This window comes from Delphinus delphis, chromosome 7 (assembly GCF_949987515.2).
Source record: "Delphinus delphis chromosome 7, mDelDel1.2, whole genome shotgun sequence".
NCBI lineage: Eukaryota > Metazoa > Chordata > Mammalia > Artiodactyla > Delphinidae > Delphinus > Delphinus delphis.
Window position 1 is genome coordinate 98,955,999 of NC_082689.1, and position 25,142 is coordinate 98,981,140.

At 40.3% G+C, this 25,142-nt stretch overlaps 1 protein-coding gene across 1 annotated transcript in view; it reads right to left on the reverse strand.

Annotated features, from left to right (window-relative positions):
* Positions 1-20,655, reverse strand: part of SLC35F5 (solute carrier family 35 member F5) — a 135,490-nt gene extending 114,835 nt beyond the window's left edge. The window contains exon 1 of the mRNA XM_060016921.1: positions 20,150-20,655. Within this exon, the coding sequence (XP_059872904.1) occupies positions 20,150-20,168 (19 nt within the window). The 5' untranslated portion in view covers positions 20,169-20,655. The remainder of the gene's footprint in view (positions 1-20,149) is intronic.
* Positions 20,656-25,142: the final 4,487 nt, after the last annotated feature.

The following is a 25,142-nucleotide window of genomic DNA, read 5'->3' on the forward strand; positions in this document are numbered from 1 at the left end:
GGAGGTAGGTCTATAGATAACAGACCCTCTCTGGGCCCACTAACTTCAAAGAGAGCCCTTTCTTTGCTATGTGGCATTCAGATATAAAAACTGCTTTGAGCTCTCAGATTTCAGGCATTTGGAAAAGAGTCAATAGCCAGCCAAGTTTACATATTTATTGCTTTTGCCATAGGATGGAGAGATCTTTTCTCGACAGATATGTATTGTTCCTACTCTGTGCCAGGTAGTGCTAGGTGCTGATGACACAATAATGAAAAATACTGAAATATCCCCTACCTAATAGAGCTCTCAGTCTTGGAGGAGGGAGGTGAACCTAGCAGGTAAACAGCCTACGACTCAGTGTGAGAAATACCAAGATGAAGACACACAGGTTGCTGTGGTAATCTGTTTTTTTTTTTTGGCTGCGTTGGGTCTTCGTTGCTATGCGCGGGCTTTCCCTAGTTGTGGCGAGCTGCGGCTACTCTTCATTGCAGTGCGCGGGCTTCTCATTGCGGTGCCTTCTCTTGATGTGGAGCACAGGCTCTAGGCATGTGGGCTTCAGTAGTTGTGGCATGCTGGCTCAGTAGCTGTGGCGCACGGGCTTCGTTGCTCCGCGGCATGTGGGATCTTCCCGGACCAGGGCTTGAACCCGTGACCCCTGCATTGGCAGGAGGATTCTTTTTTTTTTTTTCAGTTTGATATATATATATATATTTTTTTTTTCATTTTAACATCTTTATTGGAGTATAATTGCTTTACCATGGTATGTTAGTTTCAGCTTCACAACAAAATGAATCAGTTATATATATACAGATGTTCCCATATCTCTTCCCGCTTGCATCTCCCTCCCTCCCACCTGGCAGGAGGATTCTTAAGCAGTGTGCCACCAGGGAAGTACTGCTATGGTAGTCTTATCGTGGAGGAAATGAGGGAAGACTTCCTGAAAGAATCAACCTGAAATTGTGATCTCAGGAACAACAGGACTTAACCAGTAGATGAGAGAATGATCAAAGGCCCTGAGGTTGGGAGAGAATATGGCATATTTGAAAGGACTGAGAATAGAAAGTACATGTGCAGGTGAAGGAGAGAAATATGTTTTTTTAGGGAACAATTGAATAGGAAAGGGACGTGGCAACATATGTCTACATAAATCCACTTCTTACCCCTTGGCAACCTTTATTCCATCTGCAGCCTTAATTCCCCCTTGCTGTGTACCATCGTGTTCACAGGCTCTGGGGACTTACGGATTCTTTTTTCATTCATAGTTCCATTATTACTACTGTGTTATCATTGTGTTGTGTCAAATTCATCTAGGAATAACCCTTCCAATTTCCTCTGATATTCTTATACATAGTATACTGTTGCACAATAATCTATATTTGGCCGGAAAGCAGTACTGATTTTTATTTATTTTTTTATTCATAATTTATATAAGAAACACAAAACTCAAAATTTCAAGCCAAAGAGTAAATATATTATGTGGTAGAAAACAAATATTTAGAGGACTTTTTCCCCAGTCTTCCTAAAACTGGCAAGATAGCAGCTCCAAGATTATGAGGAAGCAATAAATATTAAACACCAATGGAAGGAGTGGCCACCCAAAGACTCCCAGAGCGTACACAGTTGATCTTAACTAATACGTCTTCTCCAGACCAAGCCCAGTTCCTGAAGTTCTTTATTGGCACTATCCCTATAAAGCTTTAATGAGCCCTACTGCACTCTGATCTGGGACGGAAAGGAAAGGAAAGAAGGGAAGCAGAAAGATGGGTGTCATCAATGTGCACAAGGATCCTGGAGCATGAGAAGGGTGGCCTCACCCACCTACCCAACCAGCCGGTCGTGTAAGGTGGGTGGCCAACTCACAGCCCAGGCTGCGGGGCTGACCTGTATGGAAAGAGGTATTACCTGAAGGCTGCTGATTGGCCCCAGCTGCCCCCTGCCTAAAGTACACTTCTTAAGCCACCACTCTCTAAGTGGAGAAGTCAAATAAAGTCACTAACATCTCTGTGATGATTAGTTTCCCAGATTGATTGGCAGCTCAGCAAAGGACATAAGGGGATGGGAACCAGCCTAGCAGGGAAGCAGGTCAAGTTGTACTGGGAATGTGGTAGGTCACCCTAAACACAGTAGAGGAACTGGGAGGCAAAAGGGATTTAAACACCTTCCTGGAACCTCCCACCCCTTCCTGGTCACATTAATGACCTCACATGTGAAAATGGTGCACATGTCCTGAATATGCATTAAACCTCGTACTAGACACATTATAGGCATTATGTCATTTAATCTTATTGCCCAGTTCAGTAAGTCCCTTTAGCAACTATAATTAAGAAAACTGAGGCCAGAGAAGTTTAGTTACTTACTTAAGGTCGCACAACTGATACATTTCAGAGTTGGGATTCAAATTCAAGACGCTGACGCCAGAGCCCTTTCAACCAGGAAGTACTTTATGCAGCCTTCTCAGGATAGTTTCTTCCTCAGTGGAGGGATAATTCAATCCATCGGCCCATTTTGCTCCATAACAAGTGGCTTTTTCTAGGGTTATCTGGGATGAAGTCTAGGACAGATGTGTAAAATAAGTAGGTTATGAAAGAATAGAAATCTACAAATAATATATGCTGGAGAGGGTGTGGAGAAAGGGGAACCCTCCCACACTGTTGGTGAGAATGTAAGTTGATACAGCCACTATGGAGATTCCTTTAAAAACTAAAAATAGAGTTACCATATGATCCAGCAATCCCACTCCTGGGCAGATATCCAGAGAAAACTCTAATTCAGAAAGATAAATGCATGCCAATAGTCATTGCAGTACTATTTACAATAGCCAAGACATGGAAGCAACCTAAGTGTCCATCAACAGATGAATGGATAAAGAAGATGTGGTACATATATGCAATGGAATATTACTCAGCCATAAATAGGAATGAAATAGAGACTTCCCTCGTGGGCCAGTGGTTAAGATTCCATGCTCCCAATGCAGGAGGCCCGGGTTTGATTCCTGTTCAGGGAACTAGATCCCGCATGCTGCAAATAAGAGCCCGCATGCTGCAACTAAGAGCCCACATACTGAAACTAAAGATCCCACATGCTGCAACTAAGACCCGGCGCAGCCAAAATAAATAAATTAATAATAAGTAAATAAATAAACAAATAAATAAATATTAAAAATTTAAAAAAATAAAAGGAAAGGCATCTTAAATAAAAAAAGAATCGGGGCTTCCCTGGTGGCGCAGTGGTTGAGAGTCCGCCTGCCGATGCAGGGGACACGGGTTTGTGCCCCGGTCCGGGAAGATCCCACATGCCGTGGAGCGGCTGGGCCCGTGAGCCATGGCCGCTGAGCCTGCGCGTCTGGAGCCTGTGCTCCGCAACGGGAGAGGCCACAACAGTGAGAGGCCCGCGTACCGCAAAAAAAAAAAAAAAAAGAAAAGAATGAAATAATGACATTTGCAGAAACATGGATGGACCTAGAGAGTATCATACTAAGTGAAGTAAGTCAGACAGAGAAAGACAAATATCATATGATACCACTTCTACATGGAATCTAAATAATAATACAGATGAATCTATATACAAAACAGAAACAGAGTCACAGACATAGAAAAGAAATTTATGGTTACCAAAGGGGAGAGGAAAGGGGGAGGGATAAATTAGGAGTATGGGATTAACAGATACACATTACTATGTATAAAATAGATAAGCAACGAGGATTTACTGTGTAACATAGGAACTATATCCAATATCTTGTAATAATCTATAATGGAAAATAATCTGAAAAAAATCATATACACGTAACTGAATCACTTTGCTGTCACCTGAAACTAACACAATATTGTAAATCAACCATGCTTCAATTAAAAAATAAATACATAGAATTAAAAAAGAAAAAGAATGCTACGTAGGATTTTTGCCCTATCTACAGCTCCAAGAAGAGCTAACTTTTGACTGCTTAGGTAAGAAGTGGGGAGAATGTGTAATAGCTTATATCAGCAAATACTTGTTTAGTGTCACAACCAGGAACAAAGATGACCTCTGGTATTTCATGCCTTGTCTTCAAGGCCCGTTTGACTTGATTCTCCTCTCTACCTTGGAGAGTCGTGAAGCTGCTAAGCCACTGTGGGAAAAGGAACTGGTGCTGTGATTGCTTTTCTAGATCTGACACTGCCCTAGAATCTGTGGCTCTTCACTTCTGTTGAGTTATCTTCATGCCAGCACCTGGGGTGTGTTGTAACAATGAACTGTAAAACAGTGTTACCGGGTATGTCGTGACCATCCACCAATGTCTACTAGGCTGGCACATTCACATGGGAGGGAAAGTACTGTGTGTAGCCACTGTGTTCTGTAATGATGAGATTCTGGAATTACTTCCTGACTTTTTCTGAGAGAATCATGGAGAGGGTTAAGGTTGCCATGTTGAAAAGGACAATGTGACTACAATTTCAAATCACCAGCAAAACCTTGTTGACTCTTGGTACAGAATCAAAATTTAAATGCTAAAATTATGAACTCTACCTTGGAGCTATGCTCTTGCAAGAATCCCCACATTTTGGGGTGTGTGTGTGTTTTAACCTAAAACATTTTTATTTTATAAATTATCATATAGTTATTTTGATTTTTTCTTTTGAGGTAAAGTGCTATGAATGTTACCACATGTATAGATTCATGCAGCTACCCTCCATAAGCAAGATACAGAACAATCCCGTCACCCACCCTCTAAAAAAGACTCTCTCTTACCATCCCTTTACAGTCACTCACTCCTAGTCCCTGAAAACCACTGATCTGTCTTCCTTTTTACAGTTTTGTCTCTGAGAAAGCCATATAAATGGAATCTTACAGCATGGAACCTCTTGAGACAAGCTTTTTTCAGTTAGCACAATGCCTTGATGATTCATCCAACTTGTGTGTGTATCAGTAATTCCTTACTTTCTCTTGCTGAGCAGTATTCCATGGTATGACTGTGTCATCATCATTAACTTCTTAAAAATTTAGTATATTTTTAATTGAAGTTTAATTCACATACAATAAAATCAACCCCTTTACCTTCGTTTTGCAAAAAAAAGAAGAAATGGGTCATGTGAAAATCCTCACTCCATAAAAAGATAAGCTTTAAACTGGAAACAGATTTTTGGACACGCCATGTTTGTCTGACTTTCTCCAGTAGACTGTTTCTATATTTGGAGAATTGTTCAGTACAGTTCTCTTTCCATCTGCTTGCACTCACGCTGTTGACAAATGTTCACTCCTTCCAACTGATTTCAGATTGGCTCTCCAACATTCTGCATTGTCTCTATATTCTTTAGTTTTGGGGTTTTTTTTCATAGGTAATACCTGTATACTGCCCCAAACACAAAAAACACAAAATGGTAACATACCAAGGTAAATAAGTCTCACCCACCCTCCATCTCCTGGTAACTCAGTCTCCTCTCTGGAGCTCACAGTTTTCTCAATTCTATGCATTTACAAATACATACATATATGAATGTATTAAAAAGTATGTATATAGGGCTTCCCTGGTGGCGCAGTGGTTGAGAGTCCGCCTGCCAATGCAGGGGACACGGGTTCGTGCCCCGTTCCAGGAAGATCCCACATGCCGCGGAGCGGCTGGGCCCGTGAGCCATGGCCGCTGAGCCTGCGCGTCTGGAGCCTGTGCTCCGCAACGGGAGAGGCCACAGCAGTGAGAGGCCCGCGTACCGCAAAAAAAAAAAAAAAAAAAAAAAAAAGTATGTATATAGACATATGTAAGCATACAAATATATGTATACGTACATTTAAAATACAAATAGTTGCATATAAAATCAATGTATATACTTGCATACATACATACATTTTCCCCACACACAAATGGGGGCACATTCTGCCCAATGTTCTATACTTTGCCTTATTCTCTTAACTTCCCTTCTCTTGGAATTCCTTCCAGAAAAGTATATTTAAAGCAGTCTATTAAGTCTATTTTACTCTACTGTATGAGTCTATCATAATTTATTTAAGCATCCCATTACTGATGGTCCAGTGAGTTTCTAAACTTTGCTCATACAATTAATATACCGTTTTATTTGTATCATTTCATTTTACTCCAATAGAAGCACCTTTGCAGGATAATTTCTTAGAAGTGGAATTTCTGGGTCAAGAGGTGTGTGCATTTCTGTTTTTGAAAGGTTTGGCCAAAGTATCCTTCAGGGAAGTCATATCAATTTACATCCTATTAGCGATGGATCACAGTGTTTCTACATTATCTACATTTATTTAGTAACTAATTATTTTAATATAATTTCAGATATTAATGAATATTCAATGATCAATATCAGAAATAACTAGCATTAATAGCTTCTCAATCTTCCTTTATTTTCACGACATTAACACTTTTGAAGAGTCTAGGCCAGTTACTTCGAAGACTGTCCTTCAATTTGGGCGTACCTTTTCTTTAAAACAAAGAACCAACTGCAAACAGCTCAAAGCAAAATACAAGGAAAACCTTCTAGCCATAAAAAAGAAGGAGCAAAATAAAATTTAAAAATACAGTTAGTAAGAATACCTACCATTTGGAGTGGGGGTGGGAGGAGGAGAGAAATAGGTGAGGGAGATTGAGGTACAAACTTCCAGTTACAAAATAAGTGAGTCATGGATATGAAATGCACAGTGTAGGGAATATAGTCAGTAATTATGTAATATCTTTGTATGTGACAGATGGTAATTAGGCTCATTGTGGTGATCAGTTTGAAATTTAAGAAATACTGAATCCCTACGCTGTGCACTAACATAGTGTTGTAGGTCAATTTTACTTCAAAAACAAACAAACTCATAGAAAAAGAAATCAGATTGTGGTTACCAGAGGTGGGGGGGGGGGCGCTGGAAGGGGGAACTGGATGAAGGCAGTCAAAAGGTACAAACTTCCAGTTCGAAGATAAATCAGTACTAGGGATGTAATCACAACTAACACTGCTGTATGCTATGTATGTGAAAGTTAAGAGAATTAACCCTAAGAGTTCTCATCACAAGGAAACAATGTTTTTCTATTCTTTAATTTTGTATCTATAGGAGATGATGGATGGTCACTAAATTTACTGTGGAAGTTCAAATCATTATGCTGTACACCTTAAACTTATACATTACTGTATGTCAATCACATCTCAGTAAAACTGGAAGAAAAAAGAAAGACTACCTGTCATGTTTTGCTTGTTTGTTCGACTACTTACCATTTTTGGAGCCCTTACTACATGCCAGATATTGAGTTAAGCACTTTGCCTAGGGGTAAGAGCTAACATTTACTAGATGGTGAATTTGTGCCGAGTGAAGTGCAAAATGCTTTATATGCATTATCTCCTGTATTCCTCATAATAACCCTTCACTATTCTCCACAGAATGCATGAGTAACCTGCGGTACAGAGAGGCAGAATGGTTTGCCTCAGGTCACAGAAATTAGCTCTCTTCCTATTCCTTTCCTTCCCTTCTCTTCTTTTCAAGTTACAAAAGTTATACATGCTCATTAAAATAATCCAGAGGGGGTGGGTAAAGTAAAAGTGGAGTGCCTGCCCCATGCCAGAGGTAACCTCTATTAACAATTGGGGGGACTTCCCTGGCGGTCCAGTGGTTAGGGCTCCATGCTCCCAATGCAAGGGGGCACGGGTTTGAACCCTGGTTGGGAAACTGAGATCCTGTATGGCGCATAGGGTGGCGAAAAACAAAAAAAAACAGACCATTTTCTATAAGAACCAAGATTTAAATCCCACCTTTTCTGACTCCAAAGCCCTTATTCCTAATGGATATTCAATACTGTCTTCCATATGCAAATAGAAAATTATATAATTATATATATTCTATAAAATAAAATGGCTCTTAAAACTCTTATCAACTGGATTATTGTTGAAAAGCAGGAAAAGCTAAAACATATTAAGTACTATCTCTGATACAGGGAGCCTTTTTATCCACAGCATAAAGAAGACTAAATTAACTAATTAATTAAAACTAAAACAGATTTTTGACAAATGACAGCCTGCAAGAACCTTTTGTGAACTTGCTACTTAGCCAAGCGTTGACTATAAAAATAGAAATAATAAGGCATGTGACCAAAGAGGAGGAACAAAAGCAGCTCAAACCAAAAGCAGTCCTGTTGTGCAATCTGCTGTAGAAGGAGCTTGGAGTCATTGGTTCCAGCAAAATTCTTGAGGCTTCAGGTAATCTAGTATAGACTGTACGGTATCCTGGTGAGGTTATAATGGTGAACAGTAACTTGGGCATGTTCCACCCTACCCAAGATCAAGAAGAATAGCAAAGTATCAGTGGTAATGGCACTGGAAAATAAGAACACATTTCTTCAGGTCATAGAAGGATCCAATTTAAAAAATTGTCTTTGCATGTTGGGGGATGCCCCACTCTTCATAATCTGGGAAACTGGTCAGTGAGGAGAACACAGCAGTTTCACTGAGTTAAGACTCCCTCTGCCTTCTTTCTACTTCCACATGGCAAATAGATTCCACTGTGACTCAGACTAAAGGCCTCTTTGGTAATATTTTACTTAGAAAATTTTAATCTTTAATTTCCTTTTCTTGTATTGTCCTTGCCACATCTTGGTGTCAAGGTAATTATATCTTCATAAAATAAAGTTCATGGCTTTCTTTCTCTTCCGCTTTCTCCTTGTAAATCGCTAAAAACTTTGGATTATCATTTCTTTAAAGGGTTGTTAAAATACACCATAAAGTTGTCTGCACCTTCTCTTTTTGTAAATGGAGAGAGGAGTACTGGGAGAGTCCTGACTACTTTCCATTTCTTTGTTGGGTATTGTTTCATTCATTCTTTTTGGCAATTTTGTTAAGTTTTGTTTTCTAGAAAAATACACTTTCTTTTAGTTTTCAATTAATTGGCAAAAAGTTCTTTATACTATTCATTTATAATTTTAAAAAATCTCTGCTATTTCTCTAATTATGTCCCCTTCTTTGCTCACATCTGTCTCTCTCTTACATTTTTATTCTCTGTGAGTTTCTCTGTCAATATTTTAAGAAATCTATTTTATAAGGCTTTTCAAAGAACCAGCTTTTGGTGTTGATAATTTTTGTTTGTTCTTTGGGGGATTTGTTCTTTATTTTCTAACTTGTTGAGTTGAATATTGAATGCTTAATTGACTTATTTTGAATATTTTTATGTAAATACATTTTCATAATGCCACTAGCTGCAGGCTGGCAGTAGAAGACTTCCTGGGTTTGAGTCTAGGCTCTGTCACTTACTAGCTATATGATCTTGGGCAAGTTATTTCACAGCTCTGTGCTTCAGTTTCTCTTTCTTTTTGTTCAAATCCATTATTCATTATGCTTATTAATGTTTTAAATACGTGACCTATCATTATCTGATAGATATGTGTTTAATTCTCCCAGTTTGGAGATTAACATATTTCAAGGCTGTTTTTTTTGTGGGGGAGGGGGTACATGCAAGTTCATGATGATTCTATCTTCCTGGTGGACGATTCCTTACCATAATGTGTATCCTTCTTTGTTCTCAATAATGCTTTTTGAATTAAATGATATTTTCACAAATATTAATATTCTTATATCAGATTTCTTTTGTTTAGAGGAGATGTTGACAGGTTTATATTTTTCTATATCTTTATTGTCAAAGACACCCACCTAGTGAATGGCAAAGCCAGGTTTATCCCTAGACCACCTGATCCCCAGTCCAGTGTGCTTTCTTCCCGACCATGACACATCCTAGGTCTACCTTCTTCCATGATTCAGCTCAAGTCACTCTTCACTGTGAGGCCTCTCCCAACAACTCAGCCTGCAGTGATTACTTCCTCCTTTGAATGAATGCTCAATGCTTGCAGTACTTAATCGGTCCTGAAAATGTGCCATCCTAGTGTTGTGTGTACATCTATCCTGGAAGTTCCTTAAAAGCTACAATAGGGGTTGTTAACCAAAATTTCCGAAGCGGAGACCCGATTGAAATAAAAAGGTGCTAATTTGGCGTTCGTTAGGACTGCAACCTGGGAGACACAGGTTCAAGAAGCACTTGAATTGTGTTCTGCCAGACTACAAAATGCAGGAGGCTTACAAAGGTAAAAACTGAAGGTTACTACTAGTTACATGAATTGTTTATCAAGAATTATAATTGGAGCTGGCAAGAAGTAAGGGTGCTTGTTAAGGAAGGGCTGGTTGGGGTCTGAAAGAGTTGCGTAATTACAAGGGGAGACCTTGAGACCATAAGGTTGCAGCTGGCAAGTGTCGTTCTGAATACAGCTGGTAGTGTCTTTGGGTCTGGTACAGTTCAAAGAAAGTTCAAGTTCTCATTGGTGCAGAGATGTGTCTGAGACCAGATCCTCGATGGCCTCCTGACTCCATTTTTGTATGCCTGAACTGTGGTTAATCCACTATAATTTCAATTTGTCATCAAGATTATATCTCTTCTGCTGGTGACTCCAGACCTACTTTACTAAGAAGGCTTAAAGATGCAACCTGGTCAGGAAGAGAGTGCCTAGGGAACTTGACCTGAACCTGAATTTTCATAGCAGGCACACTATTTTCATTTTCTTGGGAGGTGGGTGTTACAGAGTTTGGGAAGGGGTTAGCTATAGCCTCACATGCCATCCTTTCAGCCACCACTGTCCTCTGCTGCTCTGCCTATGATGACGATTTCCAACAAAGCTAGCTGCTCTTCAAAACTGCCATGATTTCAGATCCCACTCCAGAGCCACAGAGCTAGAATCTCCTGAGTGGAGGCTGAGAATCTAATATTTAAGAGTCTCTGCTGGGAAATTCAAGTTGAAGGTACCTGAGCGCCTTCTCGGCAGGCAGTCACTTCTTGCAAATACAGGGTGTGCATCAAATCTGGAAACTTAAGCAAACACATAATACCCTGCTTTAATTGATATTGTATAGTACGATACACAATAAAGTGATATTTCTGTTTCCCAACGCCTATTGCTACTGTTAAATTAATTAAACAAGAAGGCCATTAGACTGATGTGGCTTTAATACCTTAGTAGCCTATGTAAGCAAACCAAAACCTAAGCCTGAAATGCATCCAGGTGAATAAATCAAAACCTAAGGACAACCTATCACAAATAGCCAACTAGGGGCTTCCCAGGTGGCACAGTGGTTGAGAGTCCGCCTGCCAATGCAGGGGACGCGGGTTCGCGCCCCGGTCCGGGAAGATCCCACATGCCGCGGAGCGGCTGGGCCCGTGAGCCATGGCCGCTGAGCCTGCGCGTCCGGAGCCTGTGCTCCGCAGCATGAGAGGCCACAGCAGTGACAGGCCCGCTTACCGTAAAAAAAAAAAAAAAAAAAAAAAGCCAACTAGGCTTTCCCAAACAAGGCAACTGCTTAAAGCTATAGCCAGTCAAATTGTTTCCTTGCTTTCTTTCCGCCTTTTCTCTATAAACGTCTTTCCCTTAGCTCCTGTGTGTGAAGTGGTTCTTAACCACTTCCGGTTTGGTGCTGCCCGATTCCAGTGGATTTTTGCTCAAATAAACTTTTTAAATTTTTAGTGTGTCTCAGTTTATCTTTTAACACTACAAATAGCTTAGTGTAAAATATGCTCTAGTAAATTAATTTAGTAAACTTTTATTTTCTTTTGTTCGTTGTGAAGGATACAAAAGAGGAATGTAACAATAACAAAAATAATAATGGCTAGTATCTATTGAGCACCTAATGTGTGTCAGGCACTTTATTAAATGCTTTACATGCATTGTCTCTTTTATTATTTACCAGACTTCTACTGTGTGGAGACTGCAGTCAGGACCAACTTATCCATTATGCTCACTAGGTACTATGCCTAGGGTCCACAATACTTTTAGAGGTCCATGAAAATGTTTTAGTTTCTTTTAGAATCAGAAGGGAAAATAAAGGAATATAATCTTCCCTGGATATTATTAGTCTTTATACTGCAGCCCTCGCTATAATCATTCCCACTTAACAGATAAAGAAACTGAGGCTCAATCAAGTTGAGAAATAAAACATGCCGCAGAGCTAGGAAATGGCAGAGGTAATTTTGGATATAGGTCTGGGGGACTCCACTGATGACCCTTTTGACCCTTTTAACTACCACATTATACACTATACAACATTATGTAGCAAGAAGCTCATACCAAGCTGGGAAAACAAGTTTGTCGTACACTAACCAATCAGAAAATACTTCAAGGAAAGAATAGAATTAACTGCCTAAATTCAGGGACAGATCCAGATTATGTAGGACCTCAGGCTTTTCCAACTTGGAAGATCTTCTTTCAGGAAAAAATACTAAAGTATAAATAAAAATTAGGTATACAGTCTTGGAGGGGGCTGTCCAAGGAAGGGGGCCTTCAAGTGTAAGCCTCATTAGCTTCATGGAAAATCCATCTCACCTAAATGTCCTTGGACCTAAAGAAGGCCAGAGCTTCAGGAAGGATTCAGTGTCACCAGGGATATCAAGAGGGGTTTTTAGGAGGAAATGGGACTTTGAAGTGTGGCTGTGACTGGGCACCCCGAGTGTAACAGCAGGGGGGCCAGTGTGAGCACAGTCTGTTCAGGAGAGGGTGGAGAAAGCCACCTGCCCGAAACCCACAGTGATGCTGCCCAGAGGGGAACCACGGGGTTCGCTGAGGAAGGCAGTGCCTATTTGAAAAACCAGGATGGAAAGGATGCTGGGAATCTTTGTTCCTCAGTCGTTAAGTCATTATGCAGTAAAAGGCATCAAGAGGATGAGGAATCTGGTGCTGTGGGCAGGACCCTCAGGAGGGGTGGAAAGAGGCAAAGAGATCTAATTGAAGGACTGGTCTGGGTATGTTTTAATGAGTGCCTTATAAATTATGGGTGGCAGAGAGGAGAGAGGAGTAAAATAAGACAAAGAAAAAGAGTAAGAATGAAAAAGCATCAGTCCAGTATTAATAGATGTGAGGACTAGAGGGGAATCAGAGATAATTTTTATATTCTGAGCCTGCCTAATTGAAGGAATAGCTGTGGGACTGCCAGAAATATAGGGGTTGGTTAGGTTTGGTTCTAGAGAAGTTAAATCCAACAACAACAAAAAGTTGAAACAACTGGGCTTTGTGCATCCCCAGAGGGAGCTGCGTCCTGGGACAGAAAGATATCCTGAGCAGAGCTTGACTAGGCTCTGCTGGCATAATTAGCCTTTGCAGTCTTTTCCGCATACCAACTCCCCATTGGGTCAACACATTCTTTCTCAATTACGTTAACCTCATTAAGAACCCCGCAGTCAGGTCCTGCTTTTCTAGCTAAGAAGCATTTTGTTTTTAAGGTGGTGTTTGTTGAACACCGTTATGAGATTAGCTATAATTTAACTCTCAGAGTTTCTCTAGGTAAGCAGTCAAGAAGACTAGTCACATGAAAATAGAAAGCAGAGTATGCATTTGAGAGGGCATTACAGAGCTATAGAAAATAGGGATATGGAATTAGAGAGAGGGTGGAGTCTTTTGATGATTCAAAATGTATTGATTGCATACTCGTTACACGTCAGGCTCTGTGCTTGGAACAAAAGCCATTACTATGAAAGAGATGCGGTCTCTGCCTTGTAGGTGTCTAGGATGGGTATTTGGGAAGGTGACAGGGTCACACAGAGGATGAAGAACAGCAGATTCTAGAGGCTGGGGAGCAGGATGACGAATTTAGGTTTAGCCGTGTCAAATTTGGTGTTCTGAAAAACGTGTAGTGTGTCCAATACACAACTGTAAACGTGGGAATGGTGTTCAGAAGAGAAGCCAAGGCAAGAGATACAAATTTTAGGATACAGAAACCAGCATAGAGTTAATGCCTGGGGCAGGCATGGATGATGAAAGTATTGTTTCCAAGGCCAGTAGGACAGTATCAGTGGAAGTTTTTAACAGAGCTATGGATGCTTCAATAATCAAAGAATTATACAGAATTGGTAAAAGAAAGGAAAAGTGTTAAAACAAATAGAGTGGTGAATATAGCACAAACAAGTCAGCCAAACTTGCAGAAGGGTCAACATCAGATCTTGCTTTTTGAGATATAAATTTCCCTGTAAGTAATACTTTACCGACATCCCAAAATGTTGGTATGTAGTTTAATTGCTCACTTTTTAAAAAAAATTTATTTATTATTTTTGGCTGTGTTGGGTCTTCGTTGCTGCACGCAGCCTCTCTCTAATTGCGGCGAGCGTTGGGGCGGGGGGCTGCTCTTTGTTGTGGTGCATGGGCTTCTCATTGTGGTGGCTTCTCTTGTTGCCGGAGCATGGGCTCTAGGCGGGCAGGCTTCAGTAGTTGCAGCACGCGGGCCCTAGAGCAGGCGGGCTTCAGTAGTTGTGGTGCGTGGGCTCAGTAGTTGCAGCACGCAGGCTCTAGGGCGCACGGGTTTCAGTAGTTCTGGCGCGTGGGCTTAGTTGCTCCGCAGCATGTGGGATCTTCCCAGGCCGGGGATTGAACCCGTGTCCCCTGCATTGGCAGGTGGATTCTTAATCATTGCGCCACCAGGGAAGTCCCTGTGTAATTGCTCATTTCTAAATATTAACTCATGAATTATTTAGATGTGATTTCTAAATATATGGGGTTATATTGGTCATGACAGATAGAGGGGTGGATACAGATATAGATATATAGATTTGACTGGAGAGGAATTTAATACAGAGAATTGATTTTGTGGTGGCCATGGATTGAGAAGCCAACCGGGGACACCGACGCAATCCAGAGATTATCAACAGCAGAAAGTCATTACCACTTCTAGGTCTGCAGGGACAACAGAAGGAGGTGGCTTTACCCAAGCTTAAACTCACTTCATCTGAAGTGAGTCAGAGCCAAAGTGGGGACTGCCCAACAGAAGCTGGGAGCCAAGAGAGGCAATCCATAGGAAGCAGGAAACATCCTGCCTTTCCCCTTTCTGCCTCCTAACCTAAGGTCAGTGCTGCCAGTGTCTCCCATTGTCAGAGCCCAAGGGAGCCTGGGAATTGTAGTTCCCTAGAGCACAGGGGAAAACAGTGCAGAGAAGTTGATTATCTTTTTGTTACTAATTTGAAGTTTATTACATTGTGATCAAAGATTGTAGTCTATTTGATAATCCTTACTTGGTATTTACTGAAACTCATCTTATGGCCTAGGACATAGTCAGGTTTTGTAAATGTTCCAAGCGTTGTTGAAAAGAATGTGTATTCTCTTATCTTGTGTGTGGGCAGTGTCCCACAAATGTCCATCAGACTTTGTTCGTTAGTCGTGTTGTCCACACAATAAAGATACATCTTTATCCATACTATGTTGATGACATGAAGTCAGTTTTTGAAAGAAGTTTGTTAAAAATCTCTCATTATGTTTATGGATTTATCAAATTCAGGGGCCGGCTATATGAAAAATAGTCTATAAGGAACATGAATGGAAATAGTTGGAAGGCTGGTACACTGGTTCAGGTGAGAAATGACAGTAGCCTCGCCTAAGATGGTAAGAATGTAGAGAAAAAAGGAAAGAGAGAAATTAATGCTGATTCCTAGGTTTCTGGCTTGGGTAACTGGATGAATGGGGGTACGGTTCACATATATGGACGACCACTGACCAGGGATTTTTCCTTGAGCAAATTACACAAATTCTCTGGCCTCAGTTTTCTGCTTTATAAAAATGGGTATAATAATCGATTGTATTTCATAGGGTTATTGTGACAATGAAAAGAGTTAATATATGTAGAGTACTTAGCACCATAGCTAAATAACTCTTCTATATAAACTTTTATTATTACCAACTAGCATATGGTTAAAGAGGTGAGGGTTTGGGTTTGAGGTGGGAAATCAAGATTTCCTACTGAGGCTCATTATGTTTGAGTTGTTCTGGAATTTATCTTTCAATAAATAGGGTGTGAATGATCTCAGTAAACACTGCTTAGGGATGAAAGAGGATGGAAGTGCGAAAAGACCACTGGAAGGTCCAAGGCAACCTACGAGAGGCGGCAGGATCAAGAGAAGGTTGCCTTTAGGAAGAGAGAGTGGATAGTGGTTTCAGGAGAGAATAAGGAGTTACTTCAGGGGGAGACGGAATAACCGAACAACTGCCTACATGTACATTCTGTTTATTTTTGTTTTCCAGTGTTTCAGTGTGTTGTTGTCTGGCTTGGTTTTAGGGAAGGAAGCCAGTCATCCCCAAAAGGCTGCAGAAGAGCAGAACTCTGGAAAAAATGACTGCAATTAACAGAGCAATCTTAACTTACCTTGTGTGTGATTTATCATAAGATTCGTAAACACATTACTCTAGTGACAGGTTGCCGAGAAGCCTGTATTAAACTTGTGGTGCAACAGGAAAAAGTGATTAACACGGCAAAGGTTCATGAACACGTATGTTTCCGGCTTTGAGCTACTGTGTGGAATGAAAATGGAAATTATGAATTCTGTAGGATGCACTGCCTCGGCAGATTTTCGTGTGAGATTATGCATGACCACACCTCTCCCACAAGTCTGCACAGGCTTAGGAATTTTCTTATTAAGCTTGTTATACAATATGCATTTTAGCAAGGGCATACAAATGAATGTAAAGAATATTCCCAGGCATATTAATCTTGATTTATAATTATGGGTCCCCCTTCACTGGGTTAGTGCCAAATTATTTTTTCTTGTCTGTAGTGTTAAGGAGGAAAGCATTGCTTTATGCTTATTGTAATTGAAGCCATCTTTCATAAACCAGTTTTAGATTGATCTCACATAAATTATAAGCTAGATTCAATTATGAAGCCATTAACACACTTCACATAAACAGAAAATAAAAAGCAGGTTCTGTGTGAAGATAGGAGATTTAACATGTACTTCTACCTTCTCACCTTCCTGAGACCCCACTAACACAACAAGTGAAGGGATGTTTTCAGGCTTAAACCCAAAACATGGAGAGAGCTGCAGAAGGGATCGTTTTGGAAGCTGGAAAGCAGATGAATACATAGTGATAGAATAAGCAGCGCTGAGAAAGTTGAATTCAATCAAGCAGTAGAGAAAACTAGGAATTAATCTGATTTACAGAAAACCAAAGACTTAGAAACTAATGGCAGCAGGTCTTCGTGGAAGTGAAAATAAAAGAGGTATAGATTTAATAAGGAGCAATGTTGGGAAGTCTGTTTTAGAAGGAATTGGATTCCCAGATCCAAGCAGCATCCCAGAAACTGACCTTTCCTTCACTGGCAAAGAATGATGGTTTATTTTCATAATGAAGTAAAATAGATGGTCTGCATGGAAGAATACCAGTGCAGTTGAAGGCGAGGGAGCTGTGCTAACAACAGGGGAATAAATGAATGTATGTGTCTTTGCTTTGGAGACATAACATGCCAAATCCATCTTTCTCAGTTCTGAGTCCAGGACACTGAAAGCTAGACCTTCGCCCTCCTGGCAGGAGACTGAAAGAGTCTTCTCTGGGATATATGACTAGCCCATGAAGAAAGACATGACATTAGAAAAATACTGACATCAGAAATCTCCCCATTAAACGGCCCAGTCTGATGCTCATATAGGAAAATTCACATCAGACCAGCCCATCTCTCACATCCTCAGAGCTTCCAGTCAGTATTTTAGTATCACACTCTTAAGTGTTGTCAAATATGAAGACAATGTATGAGGTATCTGCGGAAAGCTAACCTGGAAGATAGAAAATAAAATAAAGAGAAAAAAGTAATGTTGAAGAGATAAAGATCAAATAAATGTCAAAAACATCACACAGAGAAGTGACTGTAACTATGAAATAAGAACAGAATTCTACCCCCAAATAAATGAACAAACAAGTAAATAAATGGAATGTTCCAAAAACATAAAGAAGGTCTTGAAAATTAAATACAATAGCAGAAATAAAAATCTTTATAGAAAGGTGAAAATATAAAGTGGAGGAATTTTATCAGCAAAAAGAAAAGAAGACGGAAAATAGGAGATAAAAAAATTAGGAAACTGATCATGGAAAATTAGCATTAAAAAAGAGGAAAAGATAGAGAAGATGGAGAGGAGGAGATACTTAATAATCTGAATTTCCAGACCAAAAGATTTACCAAGTGAAAACAGATTCACAATGGTACAACATTGTGAAATTTCAAACATTTAGGGCAAGGAGAAGATCCTGCAAGATTGTAAAGAGGAAAAAAAAAATCCAGATCGTACACATAGGATCAGTAATTAGTGAGAACAAAAATGTTCCCCCAAACGTGGTAAAGGCGATTGTTCTATGGTCACATTTCTGTTAACAAATGGCCATTTAAACGGTTTTAAACTCACTTACTCAATCAAAAGCAACACCCACAGATGAACATGCCTTTGCAAACCAACCAATCAGCATGAGTTGCTCACTTCTGACCACTGGCCCATTAGGGATGGACTCGCTCCAATAAAAACACCCAAGGAACTGTGATTCTGCAGATGGCAACCCACTGAAGCCTGTGAGAGTCCACCAGTCCCTGAACTCTGTGCTTCCCCAAAGCCCCAGACAAGCTTAACAGTCTGCCTTGCTTGGAGAGACTGTGCCTGAGCAGCACAGCTCTCCTTTACTATAGCAAGCACTAAATTCAGCTTTGTTCTTTTATTTCAGATATTGAGTGGTGGTCTTATCAACATTTGACATAGAATTTTAATTTCTGAACAGGAGCACTGGAAGCTACAAAGCAATGGAGAAAGGCTTTCAAAATTCTGAAGGAAAATAGTTAACAGCTTAGAGTCTATACACAACCAAACTATCATTTACGTATGAAAATTTCTTTAAAAATACATTTTTAGACATGCAAGGTCTTAAAAAATTTACTTATCATATACCCTTTCTTGGGAAGTCACTGGATGAAACCAAGCAAGAGGAAGATGTGGGTTACGGTAAACAGGAGATCCAATATAGGAAAAAAGCAAAAGACAGTCCAAGGACAGTGGTCAAGAGAGTCCCAGGATAGTATTTATACCCCACAACAAACCAACCAATGTTGCAGCTTGTAACAGCTACCTAGTGCTGCATAACAAATCAATCCAAAATGCAGTGGCTTAAAACAAACCATTAAGCTCACACATTCCTGGCATTTCTTCTGGCTGATCCTAGCTAGGGTCATTCATGCATCTGTGGTCTGTTGGCAGGTTAGCTGAGGTTGACTGGTTCCAGATGGCCACACTCACATGTCTGACAAGTGGTGGTGGTGGTTGGAGCCACTGTGGTGACTGGGCTATATTTCTCTCCTTATCCAGCAGGTAAACCTTACTCTTCACGTGGCAGCAAGACTCCAAGAGCCCAAAGCACAAGGATTTTTCCAACTACTGTGCCGTGCTTGTTAACATTTCATTGGCCAAAGCAAATCACATGGTCAAGTTCAGAATTAAAGTGGAGAGTATACTTAAAGTTGCAGAGCAAAGGAACATGGCTACAAGAAAGGGAATTGTTGGACATTTCTGATAGCAATCTACCACAGAGCTTAGCAGAAGTTTCTAGGAGAAAATTCTTTAAGAAAATGAAATTTGTAAAATGTCACTGATGTGTCTGAACATGTTGAGAGAAGATTTAGACAATTGTTAAAGATTTTGGTGTTGACTTCATGACAAATATAAAGATAACTAAGCAAAGGAAAAAAAATAGGCCATTATTAACTCTGAGGATAACAATGTTGTTAGCAAATAAAACTAACCATAATTTACAACAGATTTAGTGGTCATTAGTGTTTAATTAGTCGTAAATCAGCCAGTTAACACTGAATATTGAACTAATGAAAATTACAATTTGACCGAATTATGAGAAAAAAGAGTACAAAAAGTGAGGACAGGTAGTGGGGCAGGAAGGATAAAAGAGAGCTGAGTCCTACTCTTCCAATCCTCTTCCTGAATGGAAAATCAAGATATCTTATCTAAAACTAGAAAGTCAAGAAGTAGCAGTGCAAAAATGTTATCTAGCAAAATGGAGGCAAATACCAAAATAATCAGGTGAAAGAGGTGAAACTGGTGCCTCTGGGAAGGAGTAAATGGTATGTGAGGGGACGGGGACCTGCTGTGTTTCACAAAAGGCCACAGAGAAATATTTGTCTTTAAAATTATGTGCATGTTAACTTAAGTACAAGTCACAACCGAAAGAAAAAAGGCAGAGAAGAAAGTGATCGGTGTATTTAATCCAGACTGATACACAATAATCTCTGTCTAACATCAAGTGACAAAAAGCAAAATGCAGAATAGTTTGTATACTAAGCTATTATTTGCATTTTAAAAATGGAGGGAGCGGCAAATATAAATATAGGCTTGTATCTGCACAGAATAATTCATCAGAAAGCTCTGTTGAGTTTACCTTCAAAATAAATCCCCATTCTGGGAATTCCCTGGTGGTCCAGCGGTTAGGACTCCATGCTGCAGCGGGTGCGGGTTCAATCCCTTGTCGGGGAACTGAGATCCTGTGGGCAGAGGGGCAAAAAAAAAAAAAAAAAAAAAAAAAATCCTGATTCCATCCGTATCTCACCCCTCTGTTGCTCTAATCCTAGGAAAGCCATCACCTCTTGCCTACACTAGGTCAGCAGCCTTCTCGTTGCTTCGGTCTAGTCACCACACAGCAGCCCAAGGCATCCGGTTAAAAGAGAAATTAAATGACATCATCCCCCTCACCCTCCCCGCCCCGTTCAAAACCTTTAAAGTTTTCTTCATCAGGTCAAATAAAACCAGACTCCTCACCAGGTCTCCACAACTTCCTGTGATCCTGTTCTGACCTCATGCTCGTCCTGTTCTAGCTCATTCTTACTACAACTCATGGTCCCTCTGCCTAGAGTGCTTTTCACAGATGCTGAGGCTGGCCTGTCACCCAGATCTCTGCTCAGATGTCAGCTCCTCAGAGGGACCTTTCCTGGTCCCTGTCTCTGTACTCTCCCTCCCCTGTCATCACCTACCTGTCCTTGTCTCTCACCTCACCCTGACTTACTTGTCTTCATAGCACTGATCACCCCCTGACATTTAATTGTGTATTGAATGTTTAGTTGTTTATTAGCTCTCTCCCCTAGCAGCAGGTACAGTCCCAGGAGGAAAGACCTCGAGTACTCAAAACAGCGCCTGGTCCATAGTAGCTATTAATACATCTCCTTTGAATAAATTAATATACAATGAAAAATACAGGAGAACCCCCCCCCCCAACTATTTATAGTGGCTGCTTTGAGGAAGGGAACTGGGATCTTGGGTGTCAGCGGTGAGAGAACAAGAGAGAAGGTCTTTTCACTTACCCATGACCTTTAACTCCTCCAGCACCCAGGGTCCAGACAGCACACCAAGGTGGTGCTCTAGGGTGAAGAAGGAAAATGTGAGAACATCCGTTTAGATATACTTTTTTCCTAAAAGAAAGAAGGCATTATTAACATTCAATTCATACATTTTGAGTACATGTATATAATTTATAAATTATATTCTGAATTGCATGTTCAACATATTTTCATTGACTAGGGTATAAAACTTAAAAGTTTGGTCTGTAGGTTTGAGATAAAGCAGATGTGTTTGATGTGTCTCATACCGTTTTAAAATTGTTTGAATCAACATCAAAATCCAGAGATTTCACATAAAATCCCAGACATCTGGGTTGTTTGAGAAACCAGAGTTGCTGGCAATACGGGTCCTTTGATTCCCTCGGGCGATGTGGGCACAGACCCATTTAAAAGGCAAGTGGATCCCCGCACATTGAGGTTTTTTTCCCTGTTGGCTTCCTGTAGGTTTTCAGATTCAGCTCACCTCACTCCCTGCAGGCATTTTACTTTATGACCCTTTTCTGACTGTTTCTCAATCTCAGCCAAATCATTTTTATCTGATAGTGAAAGCGCTGAAATTCACTAATAATCAACTTAAAACAAAACAAAAATACCGAGCTCAGAGCTATCCCTGTTTTTACACTACACTTACTCTTGCAATCTGCTGAGTAATGGGGGCAGAGCAGGTGCTGGCACAACCATGATTAACTGAAGGTGTGTCCCTGTGAATCACAGTTGCTGGGATGCGTGCCGGCTGAGAGCAGGCTGAGAACCACTGTTCTGTAGTCTGCAATTTCTCAATTATATACAGTCCTTCTTTGTTATATATGTAGCTATATCTCCATAGAAACCTCTTGTAAGGACTACTGAGTGTATAGTACTCCTGAGTTCCTCAGAGTATCAAGTATTAAGGATATTTAATAAAGGCTTGTTGGTTAAGTGATTAACATAAAAAAAACCCATGGATACTGCCAGTGCTTATAACTTATATCACCATGGTTTGCATAGTTAAATATATAGGGCTTTGATATAATAACTGGATGAATGGATGGATAAATGAATGAATAAAGTTTATAATATCCACCTTGATCATAATCATAGATACTGTTGATTAAGCATTATCTGTGGACTGGCCACTGAGCTAAGTCCTTAACATCATTCTCTCATTTAATCTTCACAATCATTACATACGGCCAGTTTTTGGTTTTAATACTATAAAAAAATAAAATAAGCCTTAGAAAAGTGAAATAAGTAGTCCAGAGCCACATACTACTAAACGGCAGATCCAGGATTCAAACCCAGGGCTTCCAAAAGCCAGTGGTCTTTACTAAGCAATACCAACAACGAACAAACCAACCAACACTCTGGGTGAGAAAATGAGATGCTGAAATTTCTCCAGTAAAATATTCTCATCCAGTGACGTGGTTGTCACTGAAAATAAATTCTAAAAATCAGCATATTCTGCAGGAGCAGAAGTTAAACATGTCTTTAGCCAATTAATAGATGGGGAAAAACACAGGACATTCAATGTAGAGCTCAGGATAAGTACATGACTAAGGGAAGCTGAAACCTTGAAAAACAGTAGACAACTGGAAATTACTTGTTACAAAAATGGGTAGTTGCTTCTTGGCCACAACTTCTATTTATTACAGATAAAAAGTAGTGACAACCAATTTTTTTTTTTTAAATATAAGATCAAAATTCCAGTTTCAGTCATCCAACAGGAACATTTCCTTCATGAGAAAGGCGCCATTGGGCTGAAGGGACATAAACAGCTTGAAGGCTTCGGTTCCACACCCAAGGGCTTTACCATACACTAGAGATGCTGAGAAGTCTACTGACACGTGGCTGGAAAAGAACATTAAGGTAAGTGAGGCCCAAGCTGGAGGGTCCTGCCAGCCAGGCTGAGAATGTTGGACAGATGGCTGTCACTTAGGATTCAAGGGTTAAGAGGCCACTCTCTGCCCAGGCTGCACACAGCACCACACTCTGTGTGTTCACCATGGAGAAAAAGAGATATGGTAACCAGAGTCCTTCACGAGATAAGATAAAAACCTTAAGTAAATTAAGTGGACTTGTTCTGAACATGATAAAATAAGCGGTTTAGATGACAGAGGGTGAGGCAGCTGCTGACTAAGAAGAGATCTACATATTTCTCCATCAGAAAAGGCAGTTCAAGGCAGCTTGTTTAATGGAAAAGAAAATATATTAGATGGAAAGTTGTGTCTGGTGTGTGTGTGTGTGTGTGTGTGTATGTGTGTGTGTGCAGAATTATAAACGAAAAATCCAAGAAAAACTCCTAAGCTGGCTGGTAGACCATTCATGGGTGATGTAAAAGAAGTTTTTAATTTACTTTTTAAATTTTTCTATTTTTTTCTCTAATAGAACAAATAATACATGAATATACTTTCCTTGTAAAATTTTAAAAGTTACAGGTCAAAATAAAGTCCCTTTTGGCTATCTCTCAACTGAATCCTGCCCAAATCCCTACACCTCCTCAAATGATCCTTTTCTGAAATTTGAAGTGCAAGCACATGTGGTATTTGAGCATGATGAAAAAAAAAAAAAGAAAGGAGAAAAAGCTTGCAGTAATAGTAACACTAACTCCCTCTTATTAAGCAGGTGCTATGCTAGATAGTTTACATATAAATTATTAGCTCATTCAGCAAATGTTCTGTGAGCAACTAAATGCCAAGGACTAGGAATACAACAATGACCTCAAAGAATTTGCAGTCACCTCCTAGCCTGGTGTCCTTTCCACCATATACTGATAAAGAAAGCAAGACTCCGAGAGATTAAGCAACTCACCCAAGGTTGCCGTGAGATAAGCGGTAATACTGGGGTTCCGAATCCTGGCCTGTATGTCTTCAAAGACTGACCCTCTTTCTTCCACTACCACTCAACTGTTTTCAAACTGTTTTAAAAGCAATAGTCTTTTAAACTGTTTTTAATGCAAACAGAATAACTTTATCACATCACAGCTCAATGCAGGAAAAAGATAAAAGTGGCAGCACTTGGGTTCATTCAGTGGCCTACCTGTAAAAATAAATTTGTTCCTATCAAGAGGACTAGATGAAATTTTTTACGGCCTGATACCTCAAAGCCCCAAGTCTGTTGTTAAGCAGCTTTAGGGACAACTAGTAAACATTCAAGTTGATCAAGATTCTCAGGGCTAGTGAATTCCAAACCTGAAAGTGCCTGGGAATCACAGATTCCTGTCGCTCTCCCTACTACTTATGAGCCCTAATCTAATACAACTGGTGTCCCCATAAGAAGAGCAAATTAGGACAAACACACAGAGAGGGAAGACCACGTGAGGCAACAGAGAGAAGATGGCCATCTACAAGCCAAAGAGAGGTCTCAGAAGAAACCTGTCCTGCTAATATCCTGATCTCAAACTTCCAACCTCCAGAATTGTGAGAAGATTAATTTCTGTTGTTTAAGCCACTCAGTCATGGTACTTTGTCATAGTAGCCCTAGCAAATTAACACAGGCAGTATCTGGTATTATTTGCCATTTGAATGCAGAAGAATTAATTGATTCTGTAAGAGAAGAATGAGATAAAGGGGGCAATAGAATAAAAACAAGAAGATGAATTTCACTTTCATCAATTTCAATTTCAGGAAATGGTGAAGATAAAAATAAATGAATAATGGGACTTCCCTGGTGGCACAGTGGTTAAGAATCTGCCTGCCCATGCAGGGGACACGGGTTCGATCCCTGGTCCGAGAAGATCCCACATGCCGCAGAGCAACTAAGCCCGTGCGCCACAACTACTGAGCCTGAGCTCTAGAGCGCGCAAGCCACAACTACTGAGCCTGTGTGCCACAGCTACTGAAGCCTGTGTGCCTAGAGCCCGTGCTCTGCAACAAGAGAAGCCACTGCAATGAGAAGCCCGAGCACCGCAACGAAGAGTAGCCCCTGCTCGCTGCAACTAGAGAAAGCCCGCACGCAGCAACAAAGACCCAACACAGCCAAAAATAAATAAATGAAAAAATAAATTTATTTTAAAAAAATGAATAAAAATGGGGACTTCCCTGGTGGTCCAGTGATTAAGGCTCC